This window comes from Coturnix japonica, chromosome 27 (genome assembly GCF_054131305.1).
Source record: "Coturnix japonica strain WE chromosome 27, WE-NBRP24, whole genome shotgun sequence".
Lineage (NCBI taxonomy): Eukaryota > Metazoa > Chordata > Aves > Galliformes > Phasianidae > Coturnix > Coturnix japonica.
Genome location: NC_140689.1, coordinates 1060233 through 1078616, shown reverse-complemented (window position 1 = coordinate 1078616; position 18384 = coordinate 1060233). Strand labels below are relative to the sequence as shown.

Below are 18384 nucleotides of genomic sequence, written 5' to 3'. Positions count from 1 at the left end.
TTGAAGAACCCTTCCAACCTAACCCCTCCATATTTGACCTTCAAGGACCCTTCCAACCCCCCCACCCCCCGCCCTTCATCCCTCTGCTTCCATAGGTGCTCATTAAGATCAGACTCGCTGTTGCCGTCCCGGACGGCAGCACCATCAGCTCCTCACCCACCCTCCACACCCCCCGATATGGGTCCAGGCGGCCATGTTTGGGGGGGGGGGCGGATAGGGGATCTATAGGGACTACAACTCCCAGCGTGCTCCGCTCGCCTCGCTTTCCAGCAGCGCCTATTGGCTGACGGCGAGCAGCCAATCAACGGGCTCCTTATTGAGAGGGCCGTGAGGCGGCTCTGAAGAAGCAAAGATGGTTCTGGAGAGCACCATGGTGTGGTGAGCGGGCCGGGCCGGGCCGGGCCGGGCCGGGTTGGATCGAACCGGGTCGGGATCGCTGCAGCCCCGGCCCCGACCCTTCTCCCTTCTCGCTCCCTCGTGTCCCGCTGTGCTCTATGGGCCGCGCGGCGCCGCACCGGCTTTCCCTGAGTCATGGCGGGTCGGGGCCGGGCCTGTGGGGGGGGTTGGGGTCAGCGCTGGGGGTGGGGGGGTTCTGGTTCTGGACACATTGGGGTCACATTGAGACACATCAGAGCCGTGTTGGGGCCTATTGGAGGCGCCTATTGGAGGGGGGGCATCGCAATGGGGCGGCCTGAGCTGCGGAACTACTGGGGTTCAGTGAGTGTAACCATGTCTGTGGAACGGGGGGTGGGGGGGAAGGGTCCTGAAACATTAACTGTGTGATGGATGTGTTGGGAGGGTCCTTGAAGATCAACCATGGAGTGATTGTGTGGGAAGGGTCCTTAAATATCAACCATGTGATAGTTGTGTTGGGGGGATCCTTGAAGATCAACCATGGATTGGTTGGGTGGAAAAGGTCCTTAAAGATTAACTATGTAATGGTTGTATTGGGAAGGTCAACCATAGAGTGATTGGGTGGGAAGGGTCCTGAAAGGTCAGCTGTGGGATGGGTGGGTAGGAAGGGTCCTTAAAGGTTAACCATGTGATGGTTGTGTTGGGAGGGTCCTTGAAGGTCAACCATGGATTGGTTGGGTGGGAAGGGTCCTGCAATGTCAGCTGTGGGGTGGTTGGGAAGGGTCCTGAAAGATTAACCGTGTGATGGATGTATTGGGAGGGTCCTTGAAGATTAACCATGGAGTGATTGGGTGGGAAGGGTGCTATAAGATCGGCTGTGGGGTGGTTGGGCTGGAGGGGCTTTGGGATTTGAGTGCACCCTCATTGTGTCTGTGGGTGACGCTGAGCTGTGCCCCCTCTGAGGGATGGTGTTTTTCCAGCGTTGACAACAGTGAGTACATGAGAAATGGGGACTTCTTACCCACCCGCCTGCAAGCTCAGCAGGATGCCGTCAATATCGTGTGCCACTCCAAGACCCGCAGCAACCCCGAGAACAACGTGGGGCTCATCACTTTAGCCAAGTATGGGGCTGGTTAAGACACATAGACCTGGAGGTGCTGTGGGAAGGAGGGAGGGGGGATATTCCACATTCTGGAGCAAACGGGGGTTTCATAGAGAGGTTCTCAAACAGCGTCACTGTAGTTCTTGTTTCTCTTGCAGTAACTGTGAAGTGTTGACCACACTCACTCCGGACACAGGACGGATCCTTTCAAAGCTACACACGGTGCAACCCAAAGGGAAAATCACTTTTTGCACGGGGATCAGAGTTGCTCATGTAAGTGGTTGTTACTCCAAACTGAGCCAGCTTTGGGTTGGGGATCTGGGTTGGGGGGAGGAGGAGGAGGAGGCTCATCCACCCGGTGGTTCTCTGCTTCTCTGTGTCTGTGCAGGGCTGCCTCCCAGCCGTCCTCTCTCCTGGGAGCTGCTCCTTGAGCACGATGTGACTTCTGTTTTGTAGCTGGCTCTGAAGCATCGCCAGGGCAAGAACCACAAGATGCGAATCATTGCCTTTGTCGGGAGCCCTGTAGAAGATAACGAGAAAGACGTGAGTAGCGCCAGTCTAAGCAGAATATGTTGTCTCTGCTCTCCATTACCCCTAAACCAGATGGGTGTCTTGTTCCTTGCTCTGCTCTGAGTGGAAGGCTGTGCCCCAGCAGGGCAGTGTGGGCTGGAGCTGCAGCTGTGGGGCTGATTTGGGGCTTTGCTTCGTAAGGATCTTGAGGGCTGTCCCCAGGTTTCCAATGGGAGGGTTGGGCTGTGAGCTGAGATGTGGGCAGTGAGGCACTAAAGCTGCCCCATTTCCTTGTTGCAGCTGGTGAAGCTGGCAAAGCGTCTGAAGAAGGAGAAGGTCAACGTTGACATTATCAACTTTGGAGAAGAGGTGAGACTTGGGCTGTGTTTTACCAGTTAAGATCTGAGCCAGGGGGTCAGGAGAGACATAACATCCCATCACACCCCATAACATCCCATCCCACCCCATAACATCCCATCCCGTAACACCCCCTAACACCTCATAACACTCCATAACATCACACCCCATCCCATAACATCCCCATAACACCCCCTCTGTGGCTGCACTGGTGTTGCTGAGGTTCATGTTTCCCTCTGGGGAGGCCCCACATGTTTTGCTGCAAGCCTTGTTATTTTTCCCCGTGGAAACAGCAGAGCTGTGTGCCCCCAGATGGCATTTCTGGCCCCTTGCCTCGGGTTTGTGACCCGTGTGGTTCTGCTCTGTGCCTGGATTATGTTTGGTGGGAGGAGAAGGGATAATGGCGGACTGGGGGGCAAGAATGGCATCACCTGGTGCGCTGCGGCTAGTGGTGCTTCCAGGTATGGGGGCAGCATGGGGGGAGCTGGGCTCCCAGCCTCTCTCTTCACCTAGGAAGCCAACACGGACAAACTGACGGCCTTCATCAACACCCTGAATGGGAAGGATGGAACAGGCTCCCACCTGGTGACGGTGCCACCAGGGCCCAGCCTGGCCGATGCCCTCATCAGCTCCCCGATCCTGGCTGGTGAGGGGGGAGCCATGCTGGGCCTGGGAGCCAGCGACTTCGAGTTCGGTGTGGATCCAAGTGCCGACCCAGAGCTGGCCCTGGTGAGTGGGATGGGGGGCAGCAGTGTGTGCCCTGCTGTGCTGCTCTGGGCTGTGCCCCTCAGTGCTGCGCTCTGCCCATCTCTGCAGGCTCTGCGTGTCTCCATGGAGGAGCAGAGGCAGCGGCAGGAGGAGGAGGCCAGGAGGGCTGCGGCCGCATCTGCAGCTGAGGCTGGGATCGCTGCCACTGGAGGGGACGGTGAGGAGCTGAGTGGGGAGTGGGGCTGCTCCAGTGGGGACAGCTGGAGTTACAAAACACTGCAGGAAGTGGGCGCTGGATGTGAGCAGCTCCAGGCTGGAGCTTCCCTTGGCTCACACTGGAACTCCCCATCTGGGTTGGGTAGTGGTGGGGTGTCCAGGGAGGGAGGTTGGGTTCTGGATGCAGTGTGGGCTGTCTGTGCTAAGGCAGCACTGTTGGCTCCTGGCCAGGCTGTGAGTGTGGCTGTTGTCCCCATAGATTCGGACGATGCTCTGCTGAAGATGACCATCACCCAGCAGGAGTTTGGGCGCGCTGGGCTGCCCGACCTCAGCAGCATGACAGAGGAGGAGCAGATCGCCTACGCCATGCAGATGTCACTGCAGGGAGCGGGTGAGCATCCTCTGCTGCAGGTTGGGGGACAGAGGGGCCATCCGTGGGGCCACCCCATAGCATCCCATAACACCCCATAAAATCCCATTACACTGCATAACATCCCCATAACACTACATTACATCCCATCACACCCCATAATATCCCATAACACCCCATAACACTCCATAACATCCCATAACATCCCATCCCATAATATCCCATAACATCCCACCCCATAACACCCCATAACATTCCCATAATACCCCATAACACCCCATAACATCCCCATAATATCCTACCCCATAACACCCCATAACATCCCCATAACATCCCCATAACATTCCATAACACTCCATAACACCCCATAATATCCCATAACATCCCCGTAACACCCCATAACACCCCCATAACATCCCATAACATTCCCATAATACCCCATAACATCCCACCCCATTCACTTCGGTCTCTCCTACAGAGTTTGCGCAGACGGATGCGGCCGATGTGGACAGCAGCACGGCCATGGACACCTCCGAGCCCACCAAGGTGAGGGCTGCCCATGGGGGGCAATAGGGGTGGTATATGGTGTATGGGGGGTGGTATATGGTGTATGGGGGGGTGGTATATGGTATATGGGGGGTGGTATATGGTATATGGGGGGGTGGTATATGGTATATGGGGGGTGGTATATGGTGTATGGGGGGGTGGTATATGGTGTATGGGGGGGTGGTATATGGTGTATGGGGGGTGGTATATGGTGTATGCGGGGGTGGTATATGGTGTATGCGGGGTGGTATATGGTATATGGGGTGATGGTATATGGTATATGGGGGGTGGTATATGGGGTACACAGACACAGCCCCCCCTTTGTCCCACAGGAGGAGGATGACTACGACGTGATGCAGGACCCCGAGTTCCTGCAGAGCGTGTTGGAGAACCTGCCCGGGGTGGACCCCAACAACGAGGCCATCCGGAACGCCATGGGGTCGTTGGCCTCACAGGCCTCCAAGGAGGGCAAGGACAAGAAGGAGGAGGACAAGAAGTGACGGGGTCGGGTCGGGGCTGCGCAATAAAGGAAATAAAGTCTGAAGCTCCGCCCGGTTCCGGTCCCGGTCCATGTTCCTGCCCCTATTCCCACCCTGGGGGCGGGGGCAGCGCGGAGGCCACGCCCCCTCCCCCCTTCGCGTCCCCTCCCGGCGTGCACCGCGCCGCCGCAGGATGTTTACGGCGCCGCCCGTGGGCGGGGCTGGGATGATGAGCGGCGAAGGGAACCAATGGGGGAGCGGGCTGGGGGATGTTGTAATCGATTCTGGCCAATGGGAAGAGAGAGCGGGTCGGGGCGACTCATTGGTTCTTTCAGGACGGAAGTGAGGTCGCGCTGACCAACAGGAGAGCGAGGGGGCGGGGCGAGGGCCCAGCTTCCATGAGTGACAGCGCCGCCAACAAATGGGAGAAGACGTGGTGGACCGCTGGGGGCTCCCAGCGGATGGGGTGATGGGGGGGCGGGCCTTCGCCTTGACAGACAAGCGTCTCTTCCAATGGGAAAGCAACAGCTGGGCGGTGCCCTGAGCGACGCTGCGTGTGGCCAATAGCCGTGCGCCTCCTTGATGGATGGGCACCCAACTTTGGCCAATGGCAGGAGGGAGGGGGCTGGCTGGTTTGACGAGCGCAGGTTTCAGCCAATCAGCGGGCGGGCTGCTCGCAGAGCCGCCAATAGGTCGCCGGGAGGGCGGGACCACACTTTCAATGGCTGCCCCGTCCCCCAATAGATGCCCTCTCCGGGGGCGGATCCAGCTCCGACTCCACCAATAGCGAGTGCAAGCGGCCGCGACCACCCGCGAGCGACAGCTCCGCCGACCAATGAGCGCGCCCGCAGCTACGAGTGACATCCGGAAGGTCCAATAGCCCGGCGGCGGGGGGCGGGCGTCAGGGTCCGGCGGCGCAGGGCGGGGGGCGCAGGCCAAGCAGGAAGTGCAGCGAGAAGCGGCCGCCGCAGGTTGGGCCGCAGTTGGGCCCCGCGGCCGCACAGCGCCCGGTGAGGACAACGGGGAGAGCGGGGGGGGAGCGGGAGCGGAGCCGGGGCCGGGGGCGGAGCTCAGGGCCGGGGGGAGGAGCTCAGGGCCCCGACGGGGAACCGGGGCCGCGCTGGGCGCACGGCGCTGGGCCGGGGGTGAAGGGGCTGCAGCTGTAGGGGGGGGGGGCTGCGCTTCGGGCCCCGGCAGCGCCCGGTGCGACCGCGGGGCGTCACGGCGGGAGTTGGGCTGTTCGTCCCCTTTATCCCCAGGGGAATCGCGGCCCCAGCGGCCGGTAATGGCCGCGGTTGGGTGCGGGCACCGCTCGAATCGCCGCCCTTCCCCCCCCCAACAACCACCATCACCCGGCCCCTCCCCGCCCCCCCGTGTTCCCTCAGCCCCGTGGAGATGACTGTGCTCCCGCCGTTCCCCATTCCAAACCCGGGGCTCTTTGTGGTTCTCCCCCCTCAGAACGATCCGGCGTTGCGGCTCCGGGGGGTGGGGGGGGGGCTCCGTTGTGCGGCCCCGCTCCGTGCTGGGCTCCGTGTTGGGCTCCGTGTTTCCATCCCCGTTTCCAGCAACGGCCTCAAAAACCCCAAAGCTGATCCCGGGTTGGGAGGGAAGCACCAACCAGGAGTAACGGGGGGGGGGGGAGCCTTGACCTCAGTGGGTCAACTGGGAGCTACTGGGAGGCTCTGAGCCCACTGGGGCTGATGGGCGGCTCTGCCCATCACTTTAGGCTCGGGTGATGCCCTCTGTGTCCATGGGGGGATGTGGGGCCGCTCTGTGTCTCATTGAATCCTTCTGAAGCCCCACGGCGCTTCCCTCCGGCCTCCCTGACTTTCTTGGCAGGGTTTGAGCCGGAGGGAATGGGCTGTTTTTGTTTTGAGCTCTTGTTTTCTCCCTCTTCTCTCAGTCCCCGGGTCCCTCCCGCCCTCATTTCCCAGCAGCTCCACGCACCATCAGGGAGCAGGCGGCCTTTGGGGGGGCTGCAGTTCCTTCCCCATAACAAACTGCATTCACCAGAGGGTCTGGTGTGGTGGTGGTGGGGGGGGGGACTCACTTATGGCAGCAGCTGCCTTATCTATGGGGCAGACCACCAGGTGTGGGCACAGCTGTGGTGCTGCTGAGCCCTTTGGGGGGAGGATTGGATGCCTGCAGAGCACCTGCTGGCATTCAGAAGCTCCAGCTCAGCCCAGCCAAGTCGTCGGAGGGTTCTGGATCTGCGCCGCCGCTGCTTTGTTTGGTTCCTTCCTGCAGTCAGCAGATGGTGTGGGCTTAATTCTGGTCAACGGGCAGCACTGTAATCCCTGCGGCCGGGCTGCGGGGCCGTCTGCTCAACATGGTCAGGGGGGACCTGTGCTGTGCTGGGGGGGGAAGGACACTGAGATCACAGTGGGGTTGGGGCTGGGGGCTGCACGGCCCCTTCCGACATAGCTGTGCTGTGATCCCATGGTTCTGTGACCCATAGGGTCCCTTCAGACCCAACCACACTGTGATCCTGCGGCCTTTGAGGTCTCGTCTGACCCAACCATCCCACAACTCCCTGCTGTATAACACACAGGATCAAAGCACCATGTGAGAGGTGTGGGGAGATGTGACCCCACATCCCTGTGCCCACAGATTGCAGACATCCAACGTGTCTCAGCATTGACCTCTGCTTCTCTTCCGAGCTGTTCTCTCCTCTGAAGCTCGGCTGAATCCCTTCTGGTTTTAGATGACAAAACACATGATAGGCCTGGAAATTAGCGAGGTTGGCTAACGAAGGTGGGCACTGCAGAACCAGGAGAGCCTCATTAAGTGCCGTCTCGTTAGGATGGCACCACAATCATTAGGATGGTACATTGATCATTAGGATGTGATGCTGGGGGGGGTCGGTGGTGATGTCAGCTCACTGTTAGAGATGCACTGGGGAGGGAAACAGGAAAAGCAGCTTTAAAAACAGCCCTGGAAACAGCTGCTATATGGGGCTGTGCTGGTGCTGGAGCACAGCTGTCCCCCTTCCCTTCCCCCCCACAAATGCTCTGCCCCATAGCTGAGCTGCTGGGAATGCTCCCCCTGGCAGACGGCGGCTGATGAGGATAAAAATACCCCCCCATCCCCACCCCCCCTTGGAGCTGCCTTTGTTTTGCCAAAGAAAAGTAGTTATTTTGTGCTGAAAAAAAGCCCGGCGGTCTTGTGGTTTGAGCTCCCAAAATAAGCACAAGACAGCCAGGCAGGTCGCAGTGCAGCCACTCTCTGCTGTCTGTGTGGGGGCTCCAGATGCTCCACCTGATAAAGGGGGGGTTTGGGGTCCGGGTTTCCCCAGGGCAATCGCTGCCCTAATGAGTTGGGGGCCTTCCTGGTGCTGCTTCCTCTGCCCCATGCTGAGCAACCCCCTCCAGACGGGGCTCCCCCTGGGGGTCCTGGAAGGGACTCTGCAAGGAACAGAAACCAACAGCAGCTTCTTGCCATGGGGCTGGGAAAAAGGATATCCAAGGGAACCCCATACAAATGGGGCCAGCGGGGTACTCCCAGCAGTGCTCTGTGGGCCCCGAGGAATGGAGCACTGTGGGCTCCCACAGGGAAGGGGAGGTTTTACCCCATTGCTTTTGGGGACATGTCCAGTGTGGCAGCTTCCCTCAGCATCATGGTCAGTGTTTGTGTCCTGCTGAACAGCAGAGAGAGAAGCTGTGCTGGGGGAACAGTGCTGTGGTGCAGGAACAGGTCCTATGGGGTATGGATGGGTCCTGTGGGGCAGTGACAGGTCCTATGGGGTATGGATGAGTCCTGTGGGGCAAAAACAGGATCTATGGGTTTTGGGTAGGTCCTGTGGGGCCTGTGCTCTCAGCACAGCAAACATTCAGTGAGTCAGGGTGGGTGGCTCTGGCCTTGGGGCAGGTCTCAGTCTCTCCTGGGGCGCAGTGATGCTCAGGGCTGTTTGGAGCTGTTGTCCCTCCTGGCTGGGGATCAAACAGTGACGCACAGAGCAGTAAAGACAGAGGAGTGCCTAGAGATGCCCCAGGGCTTCAGGGTTGGGGTTTGAAGCAAAGAGGCAATGGGGTTTTGTGTGGGGGAGGTGGACTCCCATCCACATACCTGTGGGGTTCTGTTGCATCTCAGGGAGCTCATGGTGCCGGGGTTGTGCTGCTGATGTTCCTCTGCTCCCTCTTCTCCAGACTCTGCCTTTAACCCCACCATGGGTGACATGAAGACTCCGGATTTCGATGACCTCCTGGCGGCGTTTGACATCCCCGACATAGACACCAATGAGGCCATCCACTCGGGACACGACGAGGCTGAGGCTCACATCAAACCGGTGCCCGGTGAGCCGGGGCCACCCGACCACGTCCTGCCCCACACCGACATCACTGCTGTCAGTGTCATTGTAAAGAACACGGTGTGTCCTGAGCAGCTGGACACGCTGGATGGGCGCAGTAAGGATGGGCATGGCCTCGGCTCCCGCCTGCTGCAGAACGGCTTTGGGGCGGCCGAGCTGCCCAGGTCCCCCGCAGCCAGATCTGTGGAAGCTGTGGCATCCTCCAACGGGGAGTGCTGGGTGAAGGAGAAAGGCCCCAAACCCCTGGATATCTTCTCCCATTTTAGCCCCGATCCCAATGAAGATAACGCTGCCAACCTGATCGACAGAGCTCGCGAGTGCAAACCGAAGGACAAGTCCTTGGCCGTGCCCTCACTCTCCCCGTCTCCCACCCCATCACTGGACTGCAAGGAGCCCCGGGGGGAGAGCATGGAGGGCCTTCCCCCCACCTTCCCTCAGCCCTTTGAGGGCAGCCAGGCCGGGGCTGTGAGCGGGCAGCCTCCAGCTGTGCCCTGCATCAAGAAAGAGGAGTCTGACTCTGAGGAGGTGGCCCGTGAGTCCAACCCAAAGGCTCTGTCTGCTGCTCTAGGCGAGAGTCCCCTGGAGCACCTGAAATCTGTCACTGTCCGCTACTCCGCAGGCGATTCTCCCATCACATCCTGGCCCGTTTCCGACCCCAGCCTGGGCAGCAGCGCCAGCAACCTGCCCGAGGTGAAGCGCTCTCCCAGCAGCCCCCGGGAGCCCTTCTTTAAACCTTCCTCTCCCGTGGTGCAGAGCCCCAGAATCCCCCCTTCTCCAAAGCAGATGGACGACGTCACCCTCAAGGAGGAGCGCGAAGCTCTGGAGAAGTCGATGGGGAGCCCACAGAGTATGTCCAGCGCTGAGGAGGAGGAGGAGGAGGAGGAGGAGGAAGGCAACAACAACGATTCCCCTTCTTCCAACTCCTCCCGGCCACTGAAAGTGAGGATCAAAACCATCAAGACATCCTGTGGGAGCATCACCCGCACAGTGACGCGCGTCTCGTCCGACTCGGAGCCCGGCTCTGCCAAGGGTTCGGCTGAGCAGAGCTGTGAGGATGCTGCTCTGGAGGCGGAGAAGGAGGACAGCATCGCGCTGGAGGTGCCCCAGGAGAAGATGGATCTCTCCAGCCCCTTGAAAGCCATCGAGGGGCCCAAAATCGTCAGTGTCCAGCTCGGCAACGGCACCAAGATCAAAGGCACCGTGCTGCCTGTCTCCACCATCCAGAGCGCCAGCAGCGCCATGCTGATCGCCGCCAGCGTGGCACAGCAGAAGTCCGTGGTGCTGCCGGCCAAGACGGGCAAAGCCGTGACCAAGAACATCATCAACCTGGTTCCTCAGGCTCTGCCCAAGGCCGACACGCGAACCAACGCCAGCCCCGTCACGCAGACCAGCGCCGTCACCACCACGGCCAACCAGAAGCTAAACGGCACCACGGTGGTGATGGTGCAGCCGCAGAAACCCTCTCCGACCGTGGCGGGCACCGTCATCTCCCGCAGCCAATCCAGCCTGGTGGAGGCCTTCAACAAGATCCTCAACAGCAAGAACCTGCTGCCCACCTACAAACCCAACCTCAGCCCCCCGGCTGATGCCAGCCTGGCGCTGCCCCCCTTCGGGTACCGCTGCCTGGAGTGCGGGGATTCCTTTGCTCTGGAGAAGAGTTTGGCTCGTCACTATGACCGGCGCAGCATGAGAATCGAGGTGACCTGCAACCACTGCACCAAACGCCTGGTCTTCTTTAACAAGTGCAGCCTGCTGCTGCATGCCCGCGAACACAAGGACAAGGGGCTGGTGATGCAGTGCTCCCACCTGGTCATGAGGCCCATCGCTTTGGATCAGATGATCGGGCAGCCGGACATCACCCCGTTGGTCTCTGTGGCTTCTTTTCCTGCTGGCAAAGTGGCCGGTGTGACTCAGGATGCTCTGAGTGCAGCCAATGGGGCTCCAGAGCTTCCCATCCTGCCCCTGAGCAGCAGCGGCTCAGAGCAGAGCAACTACAGCTGCTTCAGGTGTCTGGAGTGCAAGGAGCAGTGCAAGGACAAGGCCGGGCTGGCTGCGCACTTCCAGCAGGTGGTGGCCTCAGGGACCACCAGCAGCACGGTACGTCAGCCCTGCTGCCGGTTAGAAGAGTCCTCATGGGGTTGTGAGGCTCTGTGGGGCAGCCCCATGGGGCTCTGTGGGGCAGCACGTCTGGCAGGTTTTAGAGCAACCCATGGGAGTTCATGGGGTAACCTGTAGGGGTCCATGGGGAGCTCCATACGGCAACTCTTGGGGCAACCTTTGGGGCTGTGTGGGGCAACTCTTGGGGTCCCATGAGTCAACACTTGGAGCTCCATAGGGCAACCCTTAGGGCTCAAAAGGGCAACAGTTGGAGCAGCATTAGGGGACTCCTGTGGCAGCTCTTGGGGCTGCATAGGAGAACACTTGGGGCTCCACGGGGCAGATCTGTTACTCATGCCCCAGCTCAGTGCTTGGTGCAGAGGTTTCTTGCACTGGTGGGAGCATCACAGCCCTGGGGATGTGGGGCTCTTCTGTTTCCACCAGGAGGGCACAGCACCCAGCGTGGTGCAGGCTGTCCCCACGCAGCCATGTCGCAGCCCTGGCACTGCTTCCTCTTTCCTGGGCCTGAAGCACAAATGGAGTGCAGTGAGAGCAGGGCATGGGTTTGCTCTGCCATGGGGTGGGGCTGCTGACTGTGGGGCTCCCGCAGCCACCAGGGGACCTCAGGGCAAAGCACTGTGAGCCCTGCTGTCCCACTGCCAGGGCAGTGTGCTCCTCTCCACCTTCAGAGCACTGGTGCTGTCAGGTGCAGGCAGTGCAGCCCCACAGTTTGCAGGGTCGCTCCTTGTTCCTACCTGGGGATGCAGCAGGGAGGGCTGCCCTGTCCCCTCAGCACCCGGGAACACCAGCAGGATAATTCCTGGAGCTCTGAGCACCGGGACATGAGCTCAGATTCATGTTGAAGTTGCTTGCAGAGCAAAATCTATCAGCCTTCACCATACCCAGGAGGCAGAGCCCTTCCAGAGCAGCACAGCCTGCCAGCACCATCCCCTCCCCTTCCTCTTCCTCCTCCCTTTCCCCTTCCTTTCCTCCCTTCTCCTTCCTTTTAGGGTCTTGTTGACTCCTCTGTCCCCCCTCCCCCAGGTCTGCACCACGTGTCCCATGATCATGTCCAACCGCTGCAGCTTCAGCGCCCATCAGCGGATGCACAAGAACCACCCGCCCCATGTTTGCCCCGAGTGTGGGGGGAATTTCCTGCTGGCCAACTTCGAGACCCACCTGAAGGAATCTTGCCTGCACTTCTCCCGCAGAGTGGGATACAGGTTGGGGGGGCACCGGGTGGGCGGGGGCCTGAGGGGTCTGGGTAGGGACACTGGAGTGGGTGGGGGTCTGCAGTGGGTTTTGCTGTGGCCTTTGGGCACAAATCCACATCCCACTGCTGGGTGCAGTGCTGGGGCTGAGCTCGGTGCAGTGCTTTGCCCCTCAACCCGCTCTGTCCATTCCTCCCCCCATATCCCCCAGTATGGCCATCATTCCATACAACAGAAACCCTGCAGCCTCTGCAAGCTCCTCCTGTGGCACTGTATCCCCCTTGATGGGAATAAGATGGGTGACCCCAAAGTGGACCCTTCCCAGAGCCAGTTTGGGTGCTGGCTCTGTGTGCCCCCCTCCTCACCCCCCTTTTCCCTCCCCCAGGTGCCCCAGCTGCTCCGTGGTGTTCGGTGGCGTCAACTCCATCAAGTCTCACATCCAGACGTCGCACTGCGAGGTGTTCCATAAGTGCCCCATCTGCCCCATGGCCTTCAAATCTGCACCTAGCGCCCACGCGCACGTCTACACACAGCACCCCGGCTTTGGCAACCAGCAGTCCAAGTGAGTGCCCCTTCCAGCCCCTTCCAGCCCCATCCAGCTCCATCCAGCCCCTTCCAGTCCCTTCCAGCCTCATCCAGCCCCATCCAGTCCCTTCCAGCCCCATCCAGCCCCATCCAGCCCCTTCCAGCCCCTTCCAGCTCATCCTGAGCCCATCCCACCTTCAGGGCAGCTCTCAGGACCCTCTCAACTCTCCTTGCTCCCCACAGGATGATCTATAAGTGTGCCATGTGTGACACGGTGTTCACCCACAAGCCGTTGCTCTCCTCTCACTTTGACCAACATTTGCTCAACCAACGTGTCAGCGTCTTCAAGTGCCCGGATTGCCCGCTGCTCTTTGCACAGAAGCGCACCATGCTGGAGCACCTCAAGGTACCAAACCAGATCTGCTGGATGGGGCCGGGGGGGGAAACAGCTCCATGCTGCATCTCTGCTCTGTGCTGCAGCTCTGCCCCATGGCATCATGCCCCCAAAGTCCTGATGTTCCCCATGGACGCATCATCTCCCACGTCCCCAGTGTTCCCACATCCTTCTCAATGCTGTTGATAACTGGAACTTGGGGGTGGTTCCCCCATCTATCACCAAGGCAGGGGGAGCCACCACCATTGCACCTCTGCTTTACAGAACACCCACCAGCCCCCGAAGCCACGGGAGGAGCCGGCCAAGAAGGCGGCGCTGCTGCTCACCCCAAAGCAGGAGCCCATGGAAACCCCCGTCCCCAAAATCTCCGATGAATCCTCATCCTCCACGGAGGAGGACGACCCTCCCAGCTCCCCGGAGCTGCGTAAAGCCAAACGCAGCCGCTTCCAACGCAAAGCAACCAGCAAATCCAAGGGCAGTGGCTGGACCTGTGGTGTCTGCCACTCGTGGTTCCCCGAGCGTGACGAATACGTGTCCCACATGAAGAAGGACCACGGGAAGGTGAGGAGCCGTGGGGCTATGGGGGGGGAGAGCTCTGTTTGTGGTCCCCCCACCTCTATGTCTGTGGTCCCCCCATCTCTCTGATGTCTCCTGCAGTCGGTGAAGAAGTTCCCATGTCACCTGTGTGAACGTTCCTTCTGCTCCGCTCCCAGTCTGCGCAGACACGTCCGCGTCAACCACGAAGGGATCAAGCGCGTCTATCCGTGCCGGTACCGCCTTGTGCTGGGCTGGGGGGGGCTCTGCTCCATGGGGGGGTCTCCTGCATTGTCTTGCACATGGGGGGACACATCAGGGTTGTGTCCAATGGGGGCAATGGGTGAGCGCCCACCCCCTTGCTGTGCCCCACAGGTTCTGCACAGAGGGCAAACGGACCTTCAGCAGCCGCCTCATCCTGGAGAAGCACATCCAGGTGCGACACGGCATCAAAGTGACCGACCAGACCAAGAGCCAGGAGGTCATCATTGCACGCATCGGGGCTGGTGCCATGCAGGTACGGCTGCTGCTGGGGATTGGGGCTGATCTGAAGCCTCTCTGTGAGCCTGGGTTGTGTTGGCTTGTGCCGTCCTGCAGGGTGGAAGAGGCCCCATGCCCTCTGCACAGCTGTGTTGGATCCGCTCTATGGCTACTGATGCATGGAGATCTGCTCCATGAGTGGATCAGCTTCCAGCTGCTGGGAGCAGCCCCAGGCTGTGGGGTGGGATCGGGGAGGGGGGTGGGCAAAGGGGGATCAGCAGATGAGGGACAGTGAGTGGGATCCCATGGGTGGGTGCTGGGGGGGCTCCTGCAGCTGTGTCAGAGCACAGGGGTCTGCTGGAGTTGCCCCCCACCCAATGCTCCCCCTATGGCTGCAGGTTCCTGGTCGCAAGAGGAAGCTCTCCTCGGACGATGGGGATTCGTGCAGCGAGGAGCCCGACAGTACCACCCCCCCCTCCAAGACCCCCAAAGGTGACCGCAAGGTTCCCTTCCGCTGCCGCAAGTGCGGCTACGTGGCCAGCAGCGCCGCCGACTTCCAGGAGCACATCCCGCAGCACCGGACTGACGAGAGCTCCCACCAGTGTCGCGAGTGCGGGCTCTGCTTCACCTCCCAGGTGTCCCTCAACCGGCACCGCTTCATCACCCATAAGAAGAAGAAGGGGGCGGCGGAGGTGGAGGAGCCAGGACCCCGCAGCCCCATGGAGGGAGCCCCGCACGCGGCCGACGGGGCGCTGTCCTGCACTGTCTGTGGCCGCAGCTTCGACAGTCAACTCAACCTCAAGACACATTTCCGCACGCACGGGATGGCCTTTATCCGCGCACGGCAGAACGCCAGCCCCGAGAACTGAGCGGCACGGCAAATTCGGGCCGAACAGAACCACGTGGGGGCGGATGGAGCCCTCGGAACCTTATCCTGCACCTCGGGGGCAGCGCGGTGCAAAGGGGCACATGGAGGCACCGCTACAAGACGTCTGTGCCATCCCAGCACCGAACCTGGACCACCGCATCCAACCAGAACCGCCGCATCCAACCAGAACCACTGCATCCAACCAGAACCGCTGCAGTGCCAGGGAATGAGCACAGGGAGCGGCAGCTGAGATGGGGCACTTCCATCATTCAACACTGGACTGCAGCCCCGCATCCCCAGCAGCTCTGCCCACATTGTGCTGCGCAGGATGGGGGGGATTTAAGTGCATCATCGTGGCGAGATCCACCTCGTTACGAGTTGGCTCTTTCCATCTCTAAGGATGTGGAGCTGGGCTTGAAGGGGGTAGAAGCGGCCCCTTTCAGCTCCGCAGAGACTGCGGTCACCGCTCAGCCCTACGGCTGCTTTAATAATGCCCCCCCCCCAAACCTCGGCCCACAGCGCCCACGTGTGCAGCAGCACTGCGTCCTCCGGGTTGGATCGGAACCGGCTGCAGCAGCAGCAGCTCCTCGTTCCATCCCGGCACTGCAGGGTCGGGGCGGCCGTTTTACCCCCCATCTCCATCCCCGGGTGGGGGAGGATCCGCGCTCACTCTGTAGAGTTGTACCATAGACACTAAAAGCGATGAGCAAAAAAAGACCAGACAAAAGAAGAACTACTGTTGTGATTCGGGTATTGGGGGGGGAGGGTTTGCTTTTATTATTTTCAGGGGGTGTTTTTGTTTTTTTTTTTATGGGGGGGGTGCTACTTTTGTTTTTTGTTTTGTTGTTGTTGTTGTTTTGGTTGCGGCGGCCTCAGCTCCTCCAACCCCCCCCCCATGGCCATAGAGCAGAACCTAATAACCCCCCCACACTTTGAGAAGGAAACGACCCCAAACGGCCCCGCGACCCCCCCCCCCCCCCCAACGCGTTCCTCATCCCCCAATCATTGCACTGTGATTTCCCCCCCAAATCATTGCTCTGTGATCCCGAATCGCACTGTGGGGTTTCCCAGCACTTCAGTGCCTTCAGATGGATTTCTGTAAGCGTGTGGGGCCGGGTGGGGGGAAAAGTTGGGTGGGGGGGGTCAGGGGTTGGGGGGGGTGTTGGTGAGCGTTGTGTGTGGGGTTGTGATTCTGCTTCAGTAACGCTACGGGCACTGCAGAGGCTCTCAGGTATCCTTTATTCTTGTAGTCATAACGCAATTAAACTTTTAGTGGTTTAACCCTTTCGGTGCCTCTGTTTCCTTCCTTGGACCCCCCGGGGGGGGGGGGGGTTCCCAGAGTGTGGCCACCCCCAGCCCGGTCCCAAAACGAGGCGATGCTGCCCCAAAATCATGCTGGGTGCCCCAAAACAGAGCTCGGCGCACCAACCCTCCCCCCACCCCCCCAAATGAGTGGGCACCCAAAAGGGGGCTGGGTATCCTAAAACAGGGCATTAGTGCCCTAAAAACAGAGCTGAGTGCCCCCCAATGGGTCTCATTGCTCTGAGCCCCTTTTTGCCCCAGAAGTGGGGGGGAGAGGGAAGGAGGGGGGGTCCCTCCCGGGGGCTGTGGTGCAATGGGGGCATACGAGGATGGTTGGGGGGAAGTTTGAGCTTCAGTTTGGTTTGGTTTTGGTTTTGTTTTAATGGGAAATAATCACTGTGACAAATAATTAGTGCTGAAAGAACAGAGGGGGATGGCGGGGGGGGGGGGGGGGGGTTGGGGGAAGGGGGACGGCCCTGCAGTCATGGGGGGATTGGGGGGGATGGGGGCACCCAAGGCTGTAAGGGAGCAGCTGCAGGGTCACAGTGCTGCCCCACACAGGAATCCCCATTTCCTTCACCCCTTCCAGGGGGTTTGGTGCTGCCCTGACCCCCATCCCACTGCTGCTGTGGGGCCGGATGGTCTGAGGGGGGGGAGAAGGGTGGACAAAGCGGCCACAGACATTATTATGGGAGGGGGGAAAACGTTTCACAGTCCCAAAAGAGGGAAACAGAGTCCAAAAACAAACAAACAAATAAACAGAAACCACCCGAAAAACTGGAGAGTGAGGAGGTGGGGGCACCCACGTAGGCATCAGCCCCATAGAGACCCCACAGTGAAGGGCTGCAGTGGGGAGAGCAGGATGGAGCCTCACCCCCCATTGGGGAGCGGGGACCAAAGGAAGGGGCCGACAGGGGGACCCCCATAGAGGCTGCATGGGGGCACACACAGGGGTGGGGCTGTTGGGATTCATGTCCATGCAGCACTGCCGGCACCCACAGGGGGGGGTCAGACCCATTCACCCCCACTGCCCCACAGCCCTCAGCAGCCCCCCAGCCTCACAGGGTCAGAGCAGCCCACGTGCCCCACGTGCCCCTTTTCGCCCCTGTTCCCACGAGGAGGGATTTTCCCACTCCGTTCTGTGTTCTTATCTTCAGGAGTCTCTCTACACAAAAGCCCCCCAAAGCAGAAGGGCCATTCCCAGGAAGGAGTCCCACATCCCCGTGGTGGATGGGGGGGGGCTGCGCTCACATGATGCCGTTGGTGAGGTACTGGAAGCCATCGTACAGTTTGGTGGTGATGGAGCGCATGCTGCCGTCCACCATCTGCTCCACCAGCAGCTGCAGCTGCTCCTCCGTCATGTTCATGTGGAAGCGCTCCTTCAGGTTGCGGATGGTGCTGGAGCCGTGGAAGCAGGGGAGCTGAGAGCCTGGGGGAGGAGAGAGGAGGGTGATGGGGTGGGGGGGACTCTGCAGGGCTCCATTGAGAGCACAGGGATCTGCTGCGAGCTCAGCATGGAGGGTGTGGCAACCAGTAACGGGACTGGTTGGGGCCAGGCTAAAAGGACAACCTCACCTTGCTGCATGATCTCCACAATCTGCACCACTTTATCCATGTGTTTCCGTGCAGCGATCAGCCCCTGCAGCATCAGCATCTTGTAGTAGTTGAACATGTCCCCATCTGGGCCCCCCATCACCTGTAGGGAGGAATGCAGTGAGCAGATGGTGGGGAGCAGCATTGCTGGGGTGCAGGGATGGCACAGAACAGTGAGATTATGGGGCAATTTCACACAGCCAGAGAATGGTTTGGGTTGGAGGGGGCCTTTAAAGGCCACCAAGGTAAAAAGGGATAAGGTCCCTTCAGCCCCAACCACTCCTATGGTTCTATGGTTCTGAGGTTGATCTTTCAGGACCTTTCCAACCCAACCACCCCATGGTTCCGTGGGTGACCATTAAAGTCACAGAACCACAGAAGGGAACTTAAGGGTCATCTCATCCATTGCCTGCAATGAACGGGGACACCCAC

The 18384-nt window shown here is 60.1% G+C and overlaps 3 protein-coding genes across 8 annotated transcripts in view; 2 read left to right on the top strand and 1 right to left on the bottom strand.

The window, feature by feature from the left end:
- The first annotated feature begins 337 nt into the window (after positions 1-337).
- Positions 338-4718, top strand: PSMD4 (proteasome 26S subunit ubiquitin receptor, non-ATPase 4). Of its 3 annotated transcripts, none has more exons than XM_015884681.2 (10): positions 338-378; positions 1335-1475; positions 1615-1729; positions 1913-1999; positions 2267-2335; positions 2837-3052; positions 3140-3248; positions 3507-3638; positions 4096-4163; positions 4496-4718. In XM_015884681.2, the coding sequence occupies exons 1-10, from the start codon at positions 353-355 to the stop codon at positions 4661-4663; spliced, it is 1131 nt and encodes a 376-aa protein (XP_015740167.2). In that variant the 5' UTR covers positions 338-352; the 3' UTR covers positions 4664-4718. The 3 variants fall into 3 exon arrangements, with proteins under 3 accessions (XP_015740167.2, XP_085380877.1, XP_085380876.1); XM_085524751.1 differs by having other exon boundaries at positions 1845-1999; XM_085524750.1 differs by lacking the exon at positions 338-378 and adding an exon at positions 584-717.
- Positions 4719-5526: 808 nt separating this feature from the next.
- Positions 5527-16343, top strand: ZNF687 (zinc finger protein 687). 2 transcript variants are annotated; one of them, XM_015884672.2, is made up of 9 exons: positions 5527-5652; positions 8788-11045; positions 12090-12268; positions 12642-12818; positions 13025-13187; positions 13440-13736; positions 13833-13945; positions 14085-14226; positions 14588-16343. In XM_015884672.2, the coding sequence occupies exons 2-9, from the start codon at positions 8808-8810 to the stop codon at positions 15056-15058; spliced, it is 3780 nt and encodes a 1259-aa protein (XP_015740158.1). In that variant the 5' UTR covers positions 5527-5652; positions 8788-8807; the 3' UTR covers positions 15059-16343. The 2 variants fall into 2 exon arrangements, with proteins under 2 accessions (XP_015740158.1, XP_085380846.1); XM_085524720.1 differs by lacking the exon at positions 5527-5652 and adding an exon at positions 6412-8335 and having other exon boundaries at positions 8376-11045.
- Positions 16274-18384, bottom strand: part of PI4KB (phosphatidylinositol 4-kinase beta) — a 17888-nt gene continuing 15777 nt past the window's right edge. For all 3 annotated transcript variants that reach the window (XM_015884682.3, XM_015884683.3, XM_032449180.2), the window contains 2 exons: positions 17935-18055; positions 16274-17788 (listed from right to left, as the gene is read on the bottom strand). In XM_015884682.3, coding sequence (XP_015740168.2) covers positions 17607-17788; positions 17935-18055 — 303 coding nt within the window. In that variant the 3' untranslated portion in view covers positions 16274-17606. The remainder of the gene's footprint in view (positions 17789-17934; positions 18056-18384) is intronic.